The sequence below is a fragment of the Jatropha curcas genome, chromosome 6, assembly GCF_041381405.1.
Source record: "Jatropha curcas cultivar XTBG-Jc1 chromosome 6, XTBG_Jcur_1.0, whole genome shotgun sequence".
In the NCBI taxonomy this organism is placed as follows: Eukaryota; Viridiplantae; Streptophyta; class Magnoliopsida; order Malpighiales; family Euphorbiaceae; genus Jatropha; species Jatropha curcas.
In genome coordinates, this window is record NC_143156.1 from 19577638 (window position 1) to 19599402 (window position 21765).

A 21765-nucleotide genomic window follows, 5' to 3' on the forward strand; every position below is an offset into this window, starting at 1 on the left:
ACCACTTAGGTCCTTCTTATTCGAGGCAAGCTTGTAATTCTATGATAGGAGCTTTGGCTTGGAGCTACTTAGACTCTTTTGTGTTCGCTCGGTCAATATACAGTTATGACGAGCACGAGGGCTCGACGATTCACATAGTAATTTCATCTTAAAAGCTTAAGAAAATCTTAATTTTTTTAGGACTTTTTGAATCTAATCCCAAGCCAATTAGCTTCCCTTAATACATTCCAGTTCTATAGTCCTAAAAGCTAAGTGAAAAAACCTGGCTTTTATCTAAGTATTTTTATTGCTATTGACTCTTTAACATAAATTCAGACAACTTTTACATGTGGTGATGTCTTAAGTTTTCGGCATTCCATATTTGTGATAGCTCCACCTCATCAATTCGTTTGATCTTGCAAGTACTCGTTCCCCATTTCAGGGTAATATCATACAAGCCTTCCCAATTGAGGCCTAGCTAGCCAACTCCTGCAGATCCTTTTGTGATTTCTACTTTCCTCCATATATGATCACCTATATTGAATTTCCTCATGGCTATCCTTTTATTATGGTATTTTGCCATCTATTGTTGGCAGGCAGCGGTTCGTACTTCTGCTTCATCCTTTTTTTCCTCATATAAATCAAGCTCTAGTCTCAAAGCCCCTGTATTATGATTTTCATTGTATATCTGCACTCATCTGCTAGGTATTCCATTTCTTTTGGGTCGCCTGAAGAGCAATGGTGAACTGAGGAATTTCTTTAGCTTTTATAAGGCTTTTGGCATTACTTTCCATTGAAAATGCTTAAGGCCTTTCAATGGTGATAAAATGGCATACATCTCTTAGTCGATCAAGAACTAAAGTGTTCTAGAGTCATGATTCTTCCATTAAGCTCTTGTACTTTATTTATGTTCCTAAGTGGTCTCATCTTGATCATGACTTTTATTTTCTCTATATTAGCTTCAAGCCCTCTTTAAGAGATCATGAATCCTAGAAATTTTCCTGCAGTCATTCCGAATACACATTTATTTGGGTTTAAGTTTCATGTTATACTTAGATAATATCTGAAAGGTCTATTCTGAGTCACATGCATGATCTTCTGCTTGTTTTCTGTTTACTATCATGTCATCCCCATAGACTTCCATTATGTTGTCTATCTAATCTTTGAACATGGTATTCATAAGGCATTGATAAGTGGCTCCCATGTTCTTTAACCCGAATGGCATAACCTTGTAGCAATATGTTCCTTGGTAAATGATGAAAGAGGTTCTTTCCTCATCAAGCTCATTCATTCTTATCTTATGATACCTTGTTGCTACATCCATGAAACTATATTTCTCGTATCCGGCCATGGAGTCCACTAACTAATATATGTTTGGTAGGGGATAAGAGTCCTTCCGGAAGGCTTTATTTAGGGTGGCGAAATCCACACATAGTGCCATTTACCATTTGGCTTAGGTACTAAAACACATTAGCTAGCATGTAGAGACGAGGTTATCTATTTCTAAGACGATCACTCTTTATCGCTCGGGCGAATGATTTTGTCTTTTTTGCTTCACTGGTTTAGTGCTTGCGTTAATATTCAACTTGTGAGTGTATTTGAGTTGATACCTTTTACGTCACTTGCCTTCTATACAAAGCTTTCTTTATTCTTCTTTAGGACTTCTATGATAGAAAGGAGTCTAGTGCTACCACATGGGATTCTCTCACTATCTTCTGATTCACCAATGTTAGAATAAAATGTTATTCTTAAATACCTCATAGATGCACATGCTCTTAGGTCATATAGCAGTAGCCTGCCAAGGATGGTGTTGTAGGGGAAAGGGATATCTACCACCATAGATTCTGCCTTTGTAGTCTTGGTATGCTCTCCATCTCCGAGTTCCAACATTCTCTATGCTACCCTCTATAGATACCTGTCTCCTTGCAACCCCACTAATGGTGTTCGAAAACAACTTAACTTGGCTTTGTTGAGCTTTAACACCTTGAACACTTACGGGGTGGTTATATTGATCGAGCTACCATTATCCACCAAAATCTTTCTCACCTTGTAGTTCTCCATTATTCCTTCAACCACTAAAGCGTCTGAATGGGGAAAATTTACATGCTCAGCGTCTTCTTCTAAAATAATGATAGACTTGTATAGGATGCTCAGTGCTTGCTCGACATATACTAAGTAAATTTCTCACACATGCCTTTTTCTAGCCGAGCTGCTATCACCTACTGTAGTACCACCAAAATATCATGTTAATAGTACCAAGGATTTCAGATCTTACCGGTTGCTTACCTACTTTCTTTGACGTGTTAGTCTAGGCTTCAGTCTGGGCTTCTCTCTGATCCTTTAAGCTCACGTCCTTCCGTATAAACTTTTTTAAGACTCCATCTGAATTAGTTGCTCTATTTCTTTTTTGAGTTGCCTACAATAGTCTATATCACGTCCAACATCTTTATGGAACTCACAATATTTACCTTTATCTAAATGTGTTGTTGATTCGTCTCTCAATTTTTTTGGGTAGTTGAAGTGGAGTTCTTATTTGTTCTCTTATTGCCATCTCAGTATGGTTGCTCTACTTTTGACTAAGGGGGTGAAATCTTCCTCTCTTTTGCTAAATTGCTGCCCCTAGAATATGGAGTTCTTGAAGAGTAGCTTGGCCTAGGTTGACTTGACCAACTCAACTTAATGGGGGACCTTCTTTTATATCTGTCATTCTGTCTTCTAACTTCCATATTCTTAGATTATTCTTATTGAGCTTTATAGGCTTCATCTAGCCTCGTGAAGTTATTTGCTTAAGGTCGGTCAATATTTATTTAATTGAAAAGCTTGTTATAATTATAGTTTTTAGCGATGGCCACTTTTGTATTGAGGTCTTCCACTTGCATAGCCAGCTTTTGGAATATGTTAATGTAATTTGGAGAGACTCATCATTTGTTATCTTCAAATCTATTAGGCATATGATATCTTATTGTTTGGTATCCATATAATAAACAGAGCTTTGGAGGAGGGAGCTAACTGTGTAAAGTAGTTGATAGATCTGGTCTTCAGTATCTAGAACCACTCTTGTGCAACCCTTTCAAAGTGATGGGGAAAGCTCGGCATAGTAGCACATCCTCCTCGGTCTAAATATGCATGGTTGTGGGGAAATTGGCTAGATGGCTTCGCGGATCAGCCTTTCCATTATTATTTTTAAGCAAAGGAATTTTAAATTTAGGGGGAAAGTTGATCATCATGATCTCCAAGCACAGGGGGTGAGTCATTCCTCAAACCAAAGTTGGTGTTGTCTCTTGTCTCTCGGACTTCTTTCAGCATTTGAAGGGGTTTTTGCTCGGGAATCTTCCTTGGCATTATTGCAAAAATTTCATAAGAGATGTTTGGAATGCATGTGCATGACCGTTTTGTCTTCGGTGCCCGTACGCTAAGATGACTCCATGTCTTCCATTCACTCTCCAACTTGTCTATCTATTGTACCTCCTTCTAAGGTCACATTTCTCTTTTCTTTCCACCCTACCAACCAGGAGTATCTAAGTTACCGGGGGTATCTAAGTTACCGTAGGTATAGGTTTAGCCATTATCCTTTCTAGGATAGTTGCAAAGTTATTACAGACTTACATCAGTAAGGTTGCGGCTTGAGGATCGAGAGTAGATACATCAAACGGTGTAGGGATTAGTTGCTCACCAAAGCTCTTGCCCAGTTAGATTCACCTAATCTAGCCATTGGTATCCTTTCAACAGTTGTAATGAATACATTGAGACTGATTCAACAGGTAGTAATGGGAACTATACTTATATTTGAGAATTTAAGATGTATGTCCATTCTCACCACATCAATTTGATAATTCTTTTTCTAAAAAGAATTGGGATTAGAGTTGTAGGTTGCAAATAAAGGTTTGTCTTGTATAATATGATGATGAATAAAATTGCATTAACCCTTTTTCTTCGGAAGACAGATCTTATATAGAGTATAATTCATGACTGTTATATGAGAAAAATTGTGGGAGATATATTAGAAGATATAATCCCCTAATATCTTTCCCTATTTATAAAATTACATATTGTTCCTTGACACAATTACAAATACAATCCTATATAAAATGTGGATAACTTTTAGGTGTTTATCAGTAATTTAGGAAAATTTTACAGCATTATGGAAGTAAAAAGCTGTTTTCTTTTCTTTCTTTTTTCTTTTTATTTTTGTCTTTTTATTTTCCTTTTTTGCCGACAACTATTAACATATAAAAATATTCTAAAAAAAATAACACATAAGAATTTTTATTTTCAAAAACTAACTATGAGGTTTTAACATATGAATTTGTTAATACGTTGATCCTTCCGTTAATATTCTTTTGATCATTCTATCCAAAACAAAGGGAGCAAATTGTTAATGAAATCATAAGTTAGATATTTCCTATTTAGTTTTGATTATAACTAAGAGTTCAATTTTTCAATTAATTTGAAAAGAGAGTATTTAGGTAAAAATACCTAAATGAAATGAAAAGACTAAAATATTGACATAATCATAAATCAAACACCTCACAGTTAATTTTTAAAAATAAAAGAGATTCACTTATTAATTTGCTATAATTGATGGATGAACTTTAATGTCGATAACGACAATTTTTCCTTCCCAAGGAAAGAAAAGAGTTGAAACGTATACTTCAGCCATGGAAACAGATAAGAGAAAAACAATATACAAAAGTAAACAAAATATAAAAAAGTGATTTCTTGAGCTTTCTCTCTCAATTATTTAGTAACCAAACCATAAAAGTGTTCCATTCCCTATCTTATTCTACCTGTCGAGCGAGAGAGAAGATTAATTGCGTGCTTTGTTCGGTTCTTACAGAGAATTCTCTCTTTTTCCATTTCCAAGACAATGGTTTCTGCCAACAGGGAAATGGCCGTCTATTGCTTTGATACTCTCGTAGCTCACTACAACAGCGAGCAAGCTCCTTCTCCTGCCTTTGACGAGGGCGAACAGTAATCTCTCTCTCTCGTCCTTTTTAATTTTGCCCTTGATCGTCCTTTAATCTGATCGCTTTTTTTTTTTTTTTTTTGAGAAAAAATTGATTCTTCTGTTTTGGGTATTTTAATTTTTGTTTGCTTATTTACTGGTGATTGCATTTTGGTGGAATTTGCATGTGATTCTTCATCTGTTATACAGATTTTCATGGGTTTAGTTTTGCTAGGTTTGTATATATTGCCAAGTTTGAATTTGTTCTTCCCAAAATTTTTGTTTCTTATTTTCTTTTATTGGATGAAGTTGCATTTACTAGAGATTATGTGTATCTGCTTATGATTGGTTCATGCTTGTTTCGCATTTTTTTTGTTCTGTTATGATAACATAAATGGTTCTGAAAGTCAGCAATTTTTTTTTTTTAAATTGATTTAGAAAAGATTGGTCATTTTTATATCTTATATATAATTCTTATTTCTATTATGCTGATGCATCATTGGAATACAATTTACTCAACTAAGTCAGATAATGGAGTAATAGAGTTCACTGTCGTGATATCTAGAAATCCTCTCTTTATCATTTGCAATGAATGATTATGCATACGTATATATGGGTGCTGTATATATACTTTTTAGAAAAAGCAAGACTCTGGGTCGGGGCTGATAGGGAGTGCTGGGAAGCTTCCTTTGGATATGATCATCAGATTATGAGCTTTTCAATTGTTAATCTAGCTACTATATGGAAGTTACTGTTATTTTCTTTTATGTTTGTGTTCCATTTCATGTCTGGAGTGAATTTTTTTCTGCACTTCTTTAAATGAGGGCATAAACCAAAACATTTCTTGCATCATGTGAATCTAGAAACCTCAAATTTTAAGATTCTGCAATTTGACGAGCTACTTTTGCTTTTATGCTATAGGAAAAAATCTTTTGGTACATATCATTGTTCCTTAATAACATGTTATCCCTTTCTGCAGTTCAATGCTTGGTACTTCCTTAAGTTGGATATGTTGTAAAAGCCATAACATTTAAGACAATAATGTTAACTGCATGTTGGCTGGTGTTGCCACACATTGGTGCATTCAGTTGCTTTGTGGCAAATCGTTTTAATGATGCTTTTAGTTGCATCCTATTTACATTTACCAGTTTCAGCGCATCTGTTTTGGGTACAGAGGGCCATAGGTTCGAACCATTTTGATAACATTCAGTTCCCAACTTTAACTCAATACCTTGGATGGTAATTCAGTTGTAAATGTTAGAGTCACTATAACTTATCGGCATTTTACATTTTCTGCTTACTCAAAAGCATTTCATAATGTTCGGGTGGTGTTTTATCTTCTTCACTTGTCATTTGCATGTGTACTGGGTTAATATGGTTTGGCATGTTTATCAGTCATGTAGTTTTGAGGCTTTGACATGCACACATACTCAAACTCAAGTTGGGATGTATTTTGTTCCATATTCATGTATATTTGGTGTTAATTAAGAAGCTTGGATGTTTTGTCAGGTTTTAACTTTTTAGCTGCCATGAAACCTTTGATGCATCATATCCCAAAGTGAAATGCATGGCCTTGCAAATACATTTGTTGAATTTGTCTCATCAGCAATCATTGTTGGTCTAAAATGTTGAAATCATGAGAGCTTTGATGCATCATATCCCAAACTGAAATGCATAGCCTTACAAATTCATTTGTTGAATTTGTTTAATCAGCAATTGCTTTTGGTCTAAAATTTGTTCAAACTTCATCATTAAATTTTGGTTATGTCTACAATTTGGTCATCATTGTTGGAATTGCAATATTTCAGTGAATTAACTCAATGGATATCCAAATTGTAAGAATTTGTTTCAAAACCTTAAGATTAACAGGCAATTGAATATCTCATTATTTGATTATGTCAAGTAGAAGCATATGCATGTATAATTGCAGTTCATGTTGGAAATTGGCAAAGTGATGTGTGAAAACATTTGCCCAGTCTTGAAATATGACCACCTTACGGTTGAAAGAAAAGTACAGTGATGAAATTGGACCAAATTGATATTTAGTTACCGACCTGAATTCAAGTTGGAAAGTCCAAAGTGTAACTGGCTTTATTAATCTGAATGTTTAATAGAGGACAGAAATCTAGGAGCAATGTTGTTGGTAGATCTGTTTGTTTTGTATTCTAAAACCTCTTGGTTTTGATCTCTTGTGACATGAATAATATTTGGTTTCAGCCCACTTTTTGTCACTTGGAAGAAAATGGTCAATGGTGGTGAGCCTCGTTTACGTGGATGTATTGGAACACTAGAAGCTCGACGCTTGATTAATGGGTTTAGGGACTATGCTTTAACCAGGTATTGCAACATTTTCTCACTCAACTCTGAGCTCAGGCACATAATATGTTTTCTCCAAATCATGAACCTCACAATCCTGCTGTCTTCCTCTTCTCTTCCCAAGAATAAGTTCATGTGCTTGCATTTCTAACTCTCTCTCTCCCCCTCCCTCCCTATGTGTACGTGTGTCTGTGTATCTGTCCGTCTATCTCTGTTATTTTGTGTGTATGTGCATGTTTCAAAGTATGTTTGAACCTGGGTGTTTGGTTGTGTGTTTAGCTTTGAGGGTGTGAGGTACGCCTGTGGTATAGGCTATGTTACTGGTTTATGTGAACCTTTCCCTTCTGATAAAGTGAAATAATATGTTGTAAGAATTAGAAAAGGATAATGGTCCAGTGAAACTCTTTTTAAATGTGGGGGCAATTTTTTGTACAATGAGATAACGAGAGTTCTATTGAAAAGTTCAACTGAGAGTCATAAGGCTGCAAATGAGGAAAACACTTTGTGAGTTTGTTGGAGCCCGTTCTGAAAAGTCTCACTTGAACATATTTTTGAAGAATAATGAGTTGATGTAACATTTACTGTTAAGGCTTACTTAATAAATGAGCAAACTTGAGTTAGGTGAAATGTCTTGTTTAGCCTTTGAAGTTACTTGTTTACTCTGTATTAGTTATTAATAATTTGATGTTCACTTCAATTTCATGTATACTAATTTGAGGTGTTGCAATGTATATAAAATTACTTACTTAAGCTGTTCATTAAAGTGATTACAGTTTATAATTTTCATTTTCCATCTGCTTATAGCATGTCCTTGAAAGTCATACATTTCTTCACATGCATGTAATATTAACAGGAACGATAATGCTTATCGACTTTTTCTGATGAGTATTTTATCATGTAAGCTTGTTAATATGTTCATTTGAAAGATAAATTTATTGAGACAACCCACTGTATTTTATGCATGGTTCACAAATTATCTGAATTTGCAACACTCCATTTAGCTCATCCTGAACAAGCTTGAGCCTAAACTTCAAAGTAGCTGAGTGAATGATTAGGTTCTGCTTAGCTCTTGTTCTGCTTCAGGAGACAAGCTGCAAGTTTCTTGACAGAAAAGATAATTAGGGCTTCAGAGTTTTGTTTGGAGGGTTTAATTTGATGAGAAAGGCTAGGAGAAATATGTTGCTGTTATGATAATATCGAAGTGATGATAGGATAAGCATAGACTGAGAGGTTGAATAGAGTAGAAAATGTGTGACTTGGAGGATGCTCGTGTTCTGTGAACAGTGAATATCTGTATCATGGTTAGTATCTCGAAGACTGCTCACTGGAGAATTAGAAACTTTATCAAGATATATAGAGTATAAAATAAAAGAATGGTAAAGACTAAAGAAGGCATGAATCAGACACTTTTTTATTGGTTAAGGTTCTTAACAAGTGTAAATCCAACTCCGTTATGATTCCTTCTTGGTATTTCAACTCACTAATTAGTCTTTTTCAGGTTGAGGATGAAACTTGTTGCATCAACCGATTCCTTTCTAGTGAGCTTAACCGGCTCTTTTTCTACGGCACAAGAATTTTTCTATATTCTTATCTATAGGCACTAAGCTTAACATAGGATATATGTCCAAGTAGGGGAAAAGAAAGATCATCAAAGATTGAATGTGCAAATGAAGCTAACTGATAATTCTTTTTTTTTTTTTATCCAAAATTCATTTTGTGTTGATTTTGGATAACAATCAAGAAATTAACGTTTAATTCAAATTGGGCCCTAGTTGTTTATCTAATCACCAATAAATCAATTTTTAATTGGTGAATTACACAATGTTAATGGATGACATGAGGGTATTGGTGCTTATTAGCCTTGCTTGCTTGCTTCTTTTTTATGTTTGCGAGCAAGCTAAGCTAAATGAGGTTAAACTTGTGTTGCTTGGTTTGGGGTACTGGAAAGTAAAATTAAATATGAAGATTACAAAGATACCCTTCTTATTAAAGTTGTTTTTTTGGATATATGAATTGGTTAAATTTGTTTTTATAATAAACTATTAATTCATGGATATTAAATTATTTTATCCTGAACTAAATTTTCAAAGATATATAAATTGTTTAGAAAGAGAAAAAAATGGAAGAAATAATGAAGGGTTCAATTTGAGGGTTTTTAAAAATACACACGGGTAATATGGGAAATTAAAATTTGTACCCCTCCGATTCCCCACTTTTGTGGTAGGAAAAATGGGGTGTTTTGGGGCTAACCCTTCAAATAACCACCAAAAAACCTCCTTGTCCAAACCCTCTTCCCAAACAACTGATTGTCTCACCCTCAAAACCTCCCAATTAACTCCCATTCAAATGAGCTGTTAGTTTTTCTGGGTATCTCTTCTTTTTGCTAATGCTTATATTCTTTTGGTAGAGTTGAAGGGGGAGGGGATGTGGAAGATAGATGAACTATCTAGTCTTTGGTCATGTTGTTCCAAATGATCAGAATCTCAACTTATGGACTGGGACACGAGCTAAGTGACTCCTATTTTTCTTAGGTCCATTATGAGAAATAGTTTTGAGCTTTGAGGTTTGAAGATGGGCTAACCTTTGTCTTCTATGCATTATGCATGTCTTGGAAGGGAATGGAGGTTAAGTAAGGAGAATGGAGGGAAATTCCCCTTGTTTTACATTTTTTAGGAGGGGAAACAGAAAGGAGGGTGCCTTTCCCCTTCATTCTTCTCCCCTATAACTTCAAATTTGTTACATGTCCATTTGGAGCATTTAATGTTTGACCTTATTAGGAGAGGATGATCCTTTTTTTGTTCTTTTCACTCTTTATTATTTCGTTAATAATGTAAATATCCTTAAAAATTTTATTTGTCATCTTCTCATTTCCTAATCTTTTTTTTTTCCTCCATGCCACGTTGCTACTTTATCCTCCTCCATTGATTCGTACTGTTGAAATCTTGGTAATTAGAATAAATATTTTCCTTCCTAGTTTAGGTTTATTCTTAATTAGAGTAAATATTGTTTTTCCTAGTTTAGGTTTATTCCTATTTAGATTACTTCCTATATTGGATAGTAGAGTAGAGATTGGAGAAGAACAACACAATATAGATATATAAAACTATCTCTTTTCAAAAACTACATGGTATCAGAGCCTTGCCGTGATTTTTTGGCATAGGTTTTTTTGTCCGCAAACAGGTCTGAGTTTCAAGTAACACCACTAGGAGAGGAAGTTGGTTATCACCGTCCACTTCAGGAGGAGCAACCGACGATCGACCTTTCGGTCAAATTCCATCGCCGTCCGATCACACGTGTGTGCACACGCGCCTTTGTAAGTTTCTAGCCTTTCTTCACGCGTCGGCGCGTGCGGCGTTTTCCGGTGACCTTTGCCGACGATTCTTGTTCCGATGGTCTTGTTTTGGTGCTGCGATTCAAACCCACTGGTCACTCAGTACCAGTTTTGACTTTATGTTGGTTCCTTTTTTTGATTTCATCTCACGTATTGATGCTTGTGTGATTTCCGGTTCTAGTTTTTTGAATCAACTATCAAATATTTTAGACTGACAGTATGGTTGACGGAAAAAAGGTAGACGTAGCTTTTCACTCGGAGAATCCTTCACTCTAGATTAGTCCAATGAAGTTAGATGGCACAAATTACTTGGCTTGGTCTCGGTACTGTTTGCTCTTCATTGACGCTAGGTTTTTAGGGGTATCTTGACAGTGGATCACAAGTGGAAGTCAGAGAACTCCCTTATTACGTCTAGGCTAATCAATTCTATGCAGCCAATCATTTCATGAGGATATTTACTTCTTGATACAGTTAAGAAGATAATGGGATGTCGCTTCATAGACTTACTCGCAAATTGGAAACTATGCTCAGAGGTATGAATTGCGACAGAAAGTTCATGAAACCAAGCAGGGAGATTTGACTATCGCTCAATATTTTGCTGAACTTAGTGGGTTATGGCAGGAGCTGGATTATTGCCAAGACTTTCAAGCAAAATGTACTGATATGCGACTCAAGTTCAGAAGTTGATTGAAGTAGAACGTGTGTATGATTTTCTGGCTGGCCTAAATAACGAGGATGATCAGATTCGAGTCCAACTTCTTAGACGAAATCCTTTTCCATCCTTGCAACAAGCATACTCATTTGTACAGTAAGAGGAGACTAGGAGGAGTGCTATGGTTCACAGATCTACAATTGATAAAGCAGGGTTGATTGCTAATTTTGCAAGAGAACAGATACAGGTTGCAAAGAGCGTTCTTCAGACATAGATCAATTATTTTGTGACTTGCGGTAAGAATAGGCACACTAAGGAGATCTGCTGGAAATTACATGGACGCCCAACTAAAGGGCGTGGAGGGAAGCGGGTCAGTTCTTCTAGACTATAGACACACATATCTGATAGTGGAGCTTTATCTGAGGACCCATCTACTGCTGGTAGTTTTTCTGATTAGGAAATTCAGTCCCTGAAACGATTGTCATCACATCTTGATTCTTCCTCAACTCAGACTGCAGCGTCTAATTTATTAATTCAGGTAATGTTTTTCTTACCTTGCAAAAATTGCAAGACCCTCTTGGGTTATAGATTCAGGAGCCAATAAACATACAACAAGCTCTATAACACATTTCCTCACATATTCTAAGTATCAAGGCACAAACAAAATTTGCATTGCGGATGGCTCCTTAGTACCGATTGCTGGCACAGGTCCTATTGATTGTACTTCCAATATTAAACTCTCCTCTGTTCTTCATGGTCCTAGATTCCCTATTAATCTGTTAGCTTAATCACAAAAGCACTTTATTGTAAAGTAACTTTTTACCCTACTCATTGTATATTTTAGGAACTGAACACGGAGAGAACGATTGGCAGTGGTAGTTTGTCCGATGGACTGCATCTGTTAGATGATGTTTGTTGTTTTTCAAATCCAGGTACTAGCCAAGCTTTGTTAGGAACTTCTAGAAATCCTTCCCATGAAGTTATTCAATGGAATAGGAGATTAGTAAATCCCTCTTTTTCTGTTTTAGGACGTTTATTTCCCACTTTGTTTGTTAAGTGTGATTTTGATTCATTAGTATGTGATGCTTGCGAACTTGCCAAACACACCAGGCATTGTTATTCTCCAATTAATAATAAAAGTTTGATTCCTTATGTTACTATTCATTCTAATGTATGGGGTCCTACTAAAACTGTCTCTCTTTCTAGTTATAGATGGTCTGTGACCTTTATTGATTGTTGCACTAGATTGACTTGGGTTTATTTGATGAAAACGAAAAATGAAGTTTTTTCGTGTTTTCAGAACTTCCATACAATGATTTGTACTCAATTTGATGCGCATGTTAAAATCCTAAGAACTGATAATGATACTGAATACACGAATGCAGATTTTCATACCTATTTAGATTCTAATGGTATTATACATTAAACTAGTTGTGTCAATACTAGTGCTCAAAATGGCGTAGCCGAAAGGAAAAATAGGCATTTACTGGAAGTAGCTAGGTCTCTTATGTTCACTATGAATCTCCCCAAACTATATTGGGGGCATGCTATTTTAACTGCTGCTTACCTTGTCAATCGTATGCCTCTTCGTACTTTAAATTTTAAAACTCCATTAGAGGTTGTTCAAGGAAAAAACTCTTGTATTGTACATCCTACCGTCTTTGGCTGTGTTTGTTTTGTTCATCAGAATGGTCTAAGCAAATTAGATCCTAGAGCCTTGAAGTGTGTATTTGTTGGTTACTCTACTACTCAAAAAGGATACAAGTGTTATTATCCTCCTTCTCGGAAATACTTTGTGAGTATGGATGTAACCTTTCGGGAATTTGAGTCTTATTTTCCTTCCCAATCACCTCTTCAGGGGGAGAAATACTAGATGGAAGAGGTGATGGATGATATTCCTTTCCAAGGGAGATTCCTGTAGACATAGATAATAAGAGAGACCAACCACCCAAACCTCTAGGAAGATTAGATAGACCTGATTTGAAAACCTACACACGGCGGACTAATACAGATACAATTATGGAGCATGAGACCTCTGATCAACCGTCCTCTCCAATTTCAGGCCCTGAAAATACAGAAGAAGAAGAACCTGGTGAGTCTTCTTTAATCCCTGTTGATTCTGAACCTAATCTTGATTCTAGCCCTTTTGACAATGACCTTGATATTCCTATTGGTCTTAGAAAAGGTGTTAGAACATGCACTAAACGTCCCATCTCCCATTTTATCTCCTATAATGCTCTGTCCCCTTCCTATAGAGCCTTCGTTTTGTATGTTTCTTCTCTCTCTATACCGCCAGAGTGGCAAGAGGCGTTACAGGACTCAAAATGGAAGGCTGCAATGGTTGAGCAGATCAGAGCTTTAGCAAAAAACGAGACATGGGACCTTGTAATTCCTCCACCAGGAAAGAAGCCAGTTGGATGTAAATGGTGTTCACAGTTAAACATAGGGCAGATGGTTCAATTGAGAGGTACAAGGCTAGATTGGTAGCCTGAGGGTTCAGTTAGACCTATAGAATTGATTACCAGGAAACATTTGCCCCTGTAGCCAACACAATCAGAATTTTGTTGTCTTGTGCAGCCAATCTTGAGTGGGAGTTACATCAATTTGATGTTAAAAATGCTTTTCTATATGGTGATTTGAAAGAAGAGGTATATATGGAGATTCCTCCTGGATTTGATGATGACAAGACCAGAGGAAAAGTTTGCAAGCTGAAGAAGTCATTATATGGGTTGAAGCAATCACCAAGAGCATGGTTTGAAAGGTTTAGTAAAGCTATGCTTTTTTTCGGGTACATTCAGAGTGATGTTGATCATACTTTGTTCATTAAACATCTTGAAGGTGAAATCACATTGCTTATTGTTTATGTTGATGATATAGTGATGACTGGAAATAGTGAAGAAGAAATGACTCACTTGAGAAGTTTATTAGCTAGGGAGTTTGAGATTAAGGATTTGGGAAAATTGAGATATTTCCTTGGAATAGAAGTTGCTAAATAAAAAAAAAAAAGGATTTTTATTTCTCAAAGAAAGTACATCATTGATCTCCTTAAAGAAACTGGTATATTGGGATGTAAACTTGCAGACTCACCTATTGAAGCCAATCATAAGCTTCAAGCTGGGGTGGGAAGTCTAGTTGATGTTGGCAGGTGCTAGAGATTGGTCGGGAAGTTGATTTATCTTGCCCATACTAGACCAGATATTGCCTATGCTGTAAGTTTAGTGAGTCAGTAGATGCATGACCCTCGGGAGTCTCACTTTGAAGTTGTGCATCAGATTCTAAGATATCTAAAATCAGCTTTAGGTAGAGGACTTTTATTTTCTAAACATGGCCATTTGACAATAACAGGCTATACAAATGCAGATTGAGCTAGTTCCTTGATGACAGGAGATCAACCTCAAGTTATTGTGTTTTTGTTGGAGGAAACCTGGTCACATGGAGAAGCAATAAGTAGGTTGTTGTTGCAAGGTCCAGTGCAGAAGCTGAATATAGAGCTATGGCGCAGGGAATCTGTGAACTCCAATGATTGTGCAGATTAATGGAAGAATTAAAGTTTGTTGAAACAACAAATATATCCTTATTTTGTGATAGTAAAGCAATCATCAATATTATGAATAATCAAGTCTAGCATGATCGAACTAAGCACATAAAGATTGATCGTCATTTTATAAAAGAGAAGATAGTTGAAGGTTTTATAAGTGTCTCCTATATGGCTTCAAAAGAGCAAATAGCTGATGTTTTCACAAAGGGTTTGAATAGCAAGTTTTTCATCTTTTAATTTGCAAGTTTGGCATGTGTAATATCTATGCACCAACTTGAGGGGGAGCGTTGAAATCTTTGTAATTAGAGTAAATATTGTCTTTCCTAGTTTAGGTTTATTCCTAATTAGAGTAAATATTGTCTTTCCTATTTTAGGTTTATTCTTATTTAGATTACTTCCTATATTGGAACAATCATTGTATGTATATATATAGTAGAGTAGAAATTGGACAAGAACAACACAATATAGAGAAATAAAACTCTCTCTTTTCAAAAACTACATGTACACTTGATTTTCAATGCATGAAAGCATGGGAAGAGGGGATAGGCAGATGATTTACCCTACTTGCCTTGATTTTATCATTAACTAACAAGACAGTATGGAAAATTCAGTTAGAGTTCTTTTTCCTTGAACATTGCAATAGTAACAATTTATATCGCTTCTATTTGTGATCAAACATTTTCTTCTCAGGTTGTAGTTGACTTACTTGCCAGCTAGTTCAATTTATATTGATCAAGACCTTCGCATTTTTCTCATACATTATCAATCCAAATTGCATTGCCAACTTCAATAGACAAAAAGATTAGTTTGTTTTAGCACAACATAGTTGGAGGATGAGGGTTTCATTTGGCTTATTACAATTATAATTCCCTTGATCTCTCTCATCCAAACAAATTTTAAAAATTTCCATTCCCCTTCTATATCTACTTTTAAGTTTGTCAAATGCAATAGGCTAGAGAGTAGTTTCCTCCTTGCCTTTCCTTTCCTTCCCCTTCTGAGAATCTTCTTCTCCTCCTTTAATGTCAGGCCAATAGTTAAAAGATTCTTCTCTTTCTTCTCTTTCCCTTCCCCTTAGAAAACCCTCCCTTCCCCTCCTTTTATGGTGTGAAATGCTGCTCAGCAAAGAGGGTTGGGAAATCTTTTACATTTTTTCGTTTTTATTTATTTGGCATGCTCCTTGGAATTTATGTTGCTGGGCTGTTACATTTCAAACTACCAAAGTCATTTACGTTTTTTTTTTTTTTTTTGGACCATTGCTTAATGATAAATTTCTTAACTTAACAGGCATAATATTTATCACTTTTATGTCTTCATTTGCTCTGACGCTCTTTGTAGACCATGCTTACATGGATTCTATTTTCCATTTCATTATTAATATCTTGCAGTGCTTTGAAGGATCGCAGATTTCCTCCAATACAGCCTAAAGAATTGCCTTCTCTGGAATGTACTGTTTCAATTCTGACTGATTATGAAATTGCTAACAATTATCTTGATTGGGAGGTATGTGTTTTTTTTTTTTTTTTTTTTTTTTTTTTTTTTTTTTTTTTCCTGGGGTTGGAATTTTTCAGGTCTCTAGATGACTGAAGTTTGTTGTGAATAATATCTTTGCCTTTTGTTAATGATGGGCTCCTTATTTGTTGGTCTGAGAGTGTTCTCTTGCCTTAAATAATGTCTTGACATGTTTTACCATACAGAATCTCTAACAAGCAGAAAAGCTTTCTATAAAAATCTTGTTGTGGTCAAGTTTATCTATAATTGCATGTTTAATTGGGATCAGTGGAGGGTTCCTTAAACTGAATTATAAGGATTTCATGAAAAAATTGTTTAATTCACTTGATTAAATATCAAAGGTGCTTTATTGCATGTGTGCGTGGTTTTAAATATGGCATATCAGTCGTTATGTATTGGATTTTTGGCCTAAAGGATATTATCCCTGTTATGATACATGTAACTGGAAATCACCTCAGTTTGACACATGTTATTGGAAATCACATCCAACTGGAGGACGCTTCCTCATTGTGACATAAGGGCTACGACGGCCATAACACCTTGGCAATGAAGATAGTTTCATTCTTCATATTCACTTGTGCTACTAATTTGAAAACAATTCACGATAGCGGCTGCCAATACAGTATGATATTGTCTGATTCAATCCAATTCCATTTTACCATTTCCAGTTCTGAAACCATTTCTGATTCCTCTATTTAAAACTTTATGGAGCATCCCTCATTGCATTTGGAGAGTCAAATGCATGCAACCGTTTCCTTGCATGGCAAAAATGTTACCCCCTGGTTTGGGCTTGCAAATTTAAATATGCTTTCACGAAAGAAAAAAATTAATGTTGTTATTAAGCATAAGGTTCACAGTGCTACTTTCATACATTGTTAAGACCATTAATGTGAAAACAATTTCAAAATAAACAAACCAATCTTTAAATGCATTATTGTAGTTGAAATAGCTAAGCTGATAATTATAGTCACAACTAAATAGTCATGAAAAATCATTTCTTTTTGCCTTATGGTGAAAGCAGAAGAATTTCATCTCTACGAGATGTTGAGCAAAAATATAGTAATGGCAGGGACTAACTAGAGATGGTCCAACCAGAATAATGGGTCCCATTTCAACTTGAAATGCCACTTCGTGTTGAGCATCACAATGTTCCAGTTATACTTATTTACATAATCTTGAAAAATTCTACCCTCTTGTCCCTTCTTTTCATCTGTCCCAAATATTTTCAGAACATTCCCTTGTTCATGCAATTTTAATGCTGCTGCTGATGAAAGCAACCACAGGCTAATATTTTTTACCAGAGTTACATTGTCCTAGTAAACTACTTAGATTGCTAGCATTTTCATTCTCTAGCCGATTCCATCATTTTAAGGGATATTGGTGTCACTTTTCCCATGCTGGTTATTGCTGTGTCATTAAAATTACATTATGTTCAGATGATAAAATTGGTTTTCCTTTTTGTGTTTGTGTTGGGGGGGGGGGGGGGGGGGAACCATAGACCATGATTATTGAAGTTTAGGATGTTCCTCAAGCTAAAGGCTCAAACAATTGATTTTTTCTAGCCAATTTGATGTACAGTTCAAAATTTTCATTTTGATTGAATGGTTCAGGCATTTAGAACTTGCAATTCTGCTTGTTTAAGCTACTGGAGTTCAAAACTATCCTGACTAAAAGCTGAATTGTTTCAAGTAGTTTGCAAATGGAGTTTATGTAGCTTGGCTCATTTATGCCCCTAAATGGACAACAAAGAAGTCATAGTGGCAAATGGATGGCTTAATTATCAAGAAGAATCCTCCTAGACTTTTATTGTATTTTCAATTTTAGCCTATATTATGTAATCCTGTTATGATTTTACTATCAACTATTATATGTGGTAACAGAATGAATAACACAGTTATATGAGGAGTTTAGTTTGTGACTAAGACATCTTTTGTCACAAAAATAAATGTAGTTATTTTGTTACTCTTTGCAAATGCTTCCAAGATTACTTAATTGAAATCTAGCAAGACATGATCCTTTATTTTTTCCTTTCCCAGTTACAGTTTGGTTTTGGCTGCAGATTGGAAAGCATGGTTTAATTATTGAGTTTGTTGATCCTAATAACAATGCAAGGCGAAGTGCCACATACTTACCTGAAGTGGCTGCCCATGAAGGTAACAGTTTCATGGAGACTCATTGATGTAAATGTTTTGATTATGTTCAAATATATTATAGTGTTCTAAAATGGCTGTATGCAATTGTTTCATTTAATTTGGATTACTAATTACTAGCCTTTATGCTATTGGAAAAATCCAATCAAGCAGTGATACTTTTAACACACCCTCAGTCTGATTCCAGATGCTTTTAAAAGACAGCTTTTGGTTATTTTCCCTAAAAAGAAGTTAATGATTTGGATTTAATTATCTAGTCGAGCTAGTGATGAATTCTGTGCTTTGTTCTTCTGGGTGTTACAATTTTGCACTTAAAGGCGTTTTATATATAGGTGGATCCTAAATCTTCATATACAGCATAATTCATCCTATTGCAAGATGAATGTGGGATTCTACATGACTACATCAGTGTAACAGATGCCATCTAAATTTGCCTTGACAACATTGGCAAAGGCAGTATAATGTCCCTAAACCCATAAAGCAGCCCCCTTAAGGTGGCACCATCTTCAATTGTAATGACCTAGCCTCAGTCTGTTGAATTATGCCCATAAAAGTGTCTCAATAGTGATTTCACAATTGATGATTGCTATTTTCAACTTCTCTAGTATATCATCTAGTTTTTTGTCATTGGAAGAAGTTCACAATTTCTCAGGGCTGGACTCCTGAATGGTGGCTAAATAATTAAGGTTCAAACTTAAAAGCATAGAACCAAAATTGGAGTCTGTCAATTTTTAGAGAAAGAAAGTTGGTGTGTCTAGTTAGAAAATTATGGTTTTAGAAAATAGAAGGGAAGAGACTGTTTAAGATGTTGATTTGGGTACCATATATGGATGACTTCCTACATTGTATATGTATTCGGAGAGTATAACAAGGGAAAAAAACTTGTGGTGGTTTACGATCTTTCTATCATGTAGCAGTAGTACTGAACCTGAAATGAAAATGCTTTCCTTATTTGGATTAAGATTAGTTTATTGTCTTGAAGTCATACTATTTCAGATTTTACTTACAAGATTTGTATGTTGGCAAGCCTTTTCTGAATGAAAATGCTTTCGTTATTTGGAATAAGATTAGTTTATTGTCTTGAAGTCATACTACTACAAATTTTTCTTACAAGATTTGTATGTTGGCAACCTTTTTTGGTCGACTGTTAAAATTTCTGCAAATGAAGCAAGAGGAAGAAAATATTGGAAAGAGAAACGAAAAGAATGGGATGAAAAGAATAAAGTAATATGCTGCATTAGATATGTTAAAAACAAAAAGAGCAGACTTGGACCCTTTTTTATCTCTGATTTGACTCTGCAATGCACTTCAGCAAGTTGTGGGAGGAAGCAGCCAGCTCTGCTACATCTGGAACATTAATGGAAAAGTACAGATGGTTGAGTTATTAAGTGTTAAGACTCATCGAAGGGGAAAAAACTCTTGAATTTTCTCATACAGTATTGGGGTAAGCTATTTTAGTTGGTCTTTTTGTCCATATAGCTGACAGAACAAAGGTCTGGCATCTCCTTACCATGCCTTCTTTCTGATTAATCCAGTTTCAGTCTGAGGAGTAATTGTACTTGTTAGGTCCGTTTGGCCTCTTGTTCTGTAACTGTTAGATTGGTTTTGTCACAAAGTTTTGCTCACATCTTCCTAATCTAAAAGGCTTTGGTAGATGCCATGCATCTCTTTTTTTTTTTTTTTTTTTTTGCAGCATATATCTGGGTTGTTTGGTTATTCTTATGCCAAAAATAGCTTTTGCATTTGTGAGCAGAGTGGCTTGTGTTGCTACACCTGTGTATAAGTTTTGCATAAGAGATTTATCTTCCACTTTGCGTGAATGCTGCAGATCATGATAAAGAGACAATACCGCCTTGACTCTCTCTCTCTCTCTCTCTCTCTCTCTCTCTTGTCTTGTCTCTTATGATTTGGGCATTTTGGTTCAGGTTGGACAAAATTGGAGGCAATTGAATCATTGATGCGTAAAGCAGGCTATGGTGGCCACATCACTGAGTCACTTCTGAAGTCTATAAGATTGACTCGTTACCAGAGCACGATATTTACTATGACCTACGGTGATTACGTCTCTTATGTCAAGGCAACCAGGGGTGCAGCTCCGACTATTACTGGGGCTAAGCCCAGCAACCATTGATATCCAGACAAGCTTTTGCTTAACCAGCCAAGCTTGTTTGTCTAAACCAAAGAATTATTTCAAAAGGATTTCTGGGTTGGAATGGATTTATTCCTGTTCCACCCAAACTGCTTCAGTAATTGTTATGACCTGTCAATATCATTTATGGGTTGGAATGGATTTATTCCTGTTCCACCCAAACTGCTTCAGTAATTGTTATGACCTGTCAATATCATTCTTCAAATTCATTTGATTTTGAAGAAAGAATCAGAAACACACCTAACGGTGAACTCATGTTTCTGTGGGATTATCATACAACATTCACATGCAGCAGTTCCTCTGTGGAAGCTTCCGTCGTTTGAACTCATATCAAGTTAGAAATCTGAAATTATCCAGTGTGCGTTCGTGTACCCTAACATTCTTATGTTTTTATTTAAAACTTCATCTATATCTTGTTTGCAAGTAATTAATCATTTGCATGAGTATTCAATGATCGGCCCTTTTCTTTGCTAAAACTAGGAGTCAAAGGGAGGGTGTCCCTTTTATTTATTTATTTATTTATTTTTGATGATGTGATTGTGTTCTTTTTTCGAACTAGTTTTTGTGAAGTGCGTTGCGCGTTGTTTGTAATTGTTATTTGTACTCGTGTGTTTATATATATTCTGATGATTTTTACTTGTTTTTAGTAGTAATTTAATTTATATATATAATTTTTTATTAATTTATGTATATTTTATTAATTTTTGTTATAAATTATGAATATTTAATATTACTAAAAAAATCTAAGAGTATTTACGAAATAATAAAATAAAAAAGTTTAATAGTTGTATAACTTTTTAAGAAAAATTATAATTGAAAAAACAACAAGATATATTATTAAAATTGATATATTATTCTAAAAAAGTAATATATATAATAAAAATTATTATTAATAACATTATTGGGATCGGTCCTTGTAAAATTATTTGTAACTTATCTTCTTTGTTCTGAATCTTTTGCTTCTTTTGGTTAGTACCTCAAACTTTGGAATCTATAGTTTAGCAATATATAAATCTATGTTTGTACTTATTTTTTCTACTTGTGCAGTTTCTAACTTGAGAATTCAATTCTAATTTTGATGGTTGACTGTTGATTGTATATGTGAATTTTAGAAATTGGGATTGCATATTTCCTTTATTTTTATCTAATTTTTGTCGGTTTTCATATTTTCGCCCTAAGAATATTGAGAATTTAGG

General features: G+C 35.2%; 1 protein-coding gene across 1 annotated transcript; it reads left to right on the top strand.

Annotated features, from left to right (window-relative positions):
• Nucleotides 1–4639: 4639 nt before the first annotated feature.
• On the top strand, nt 4640–20743 carry LOC105628873 (AMMECR1 family). Its single transcript, XM_012210352.4, has 5 exons — nt 4640–4950; nt 7142–7261; nt 16147–16261; nt 18330–18423; nt 20346–20743. Exons 1-5 carry the CDS (start codon nt 4847–4849, stop codon nt 20549–20551), a joined length of 639 nt encoding a protein of 212 aa, XP_012065742.1. The 5' UTR covers nt 4640–4846; the 3' UTR covers nt 20552–20743.
• The last annotated feature ends 1022 nt before the right edge of the window (nt 20744–21765 follow it).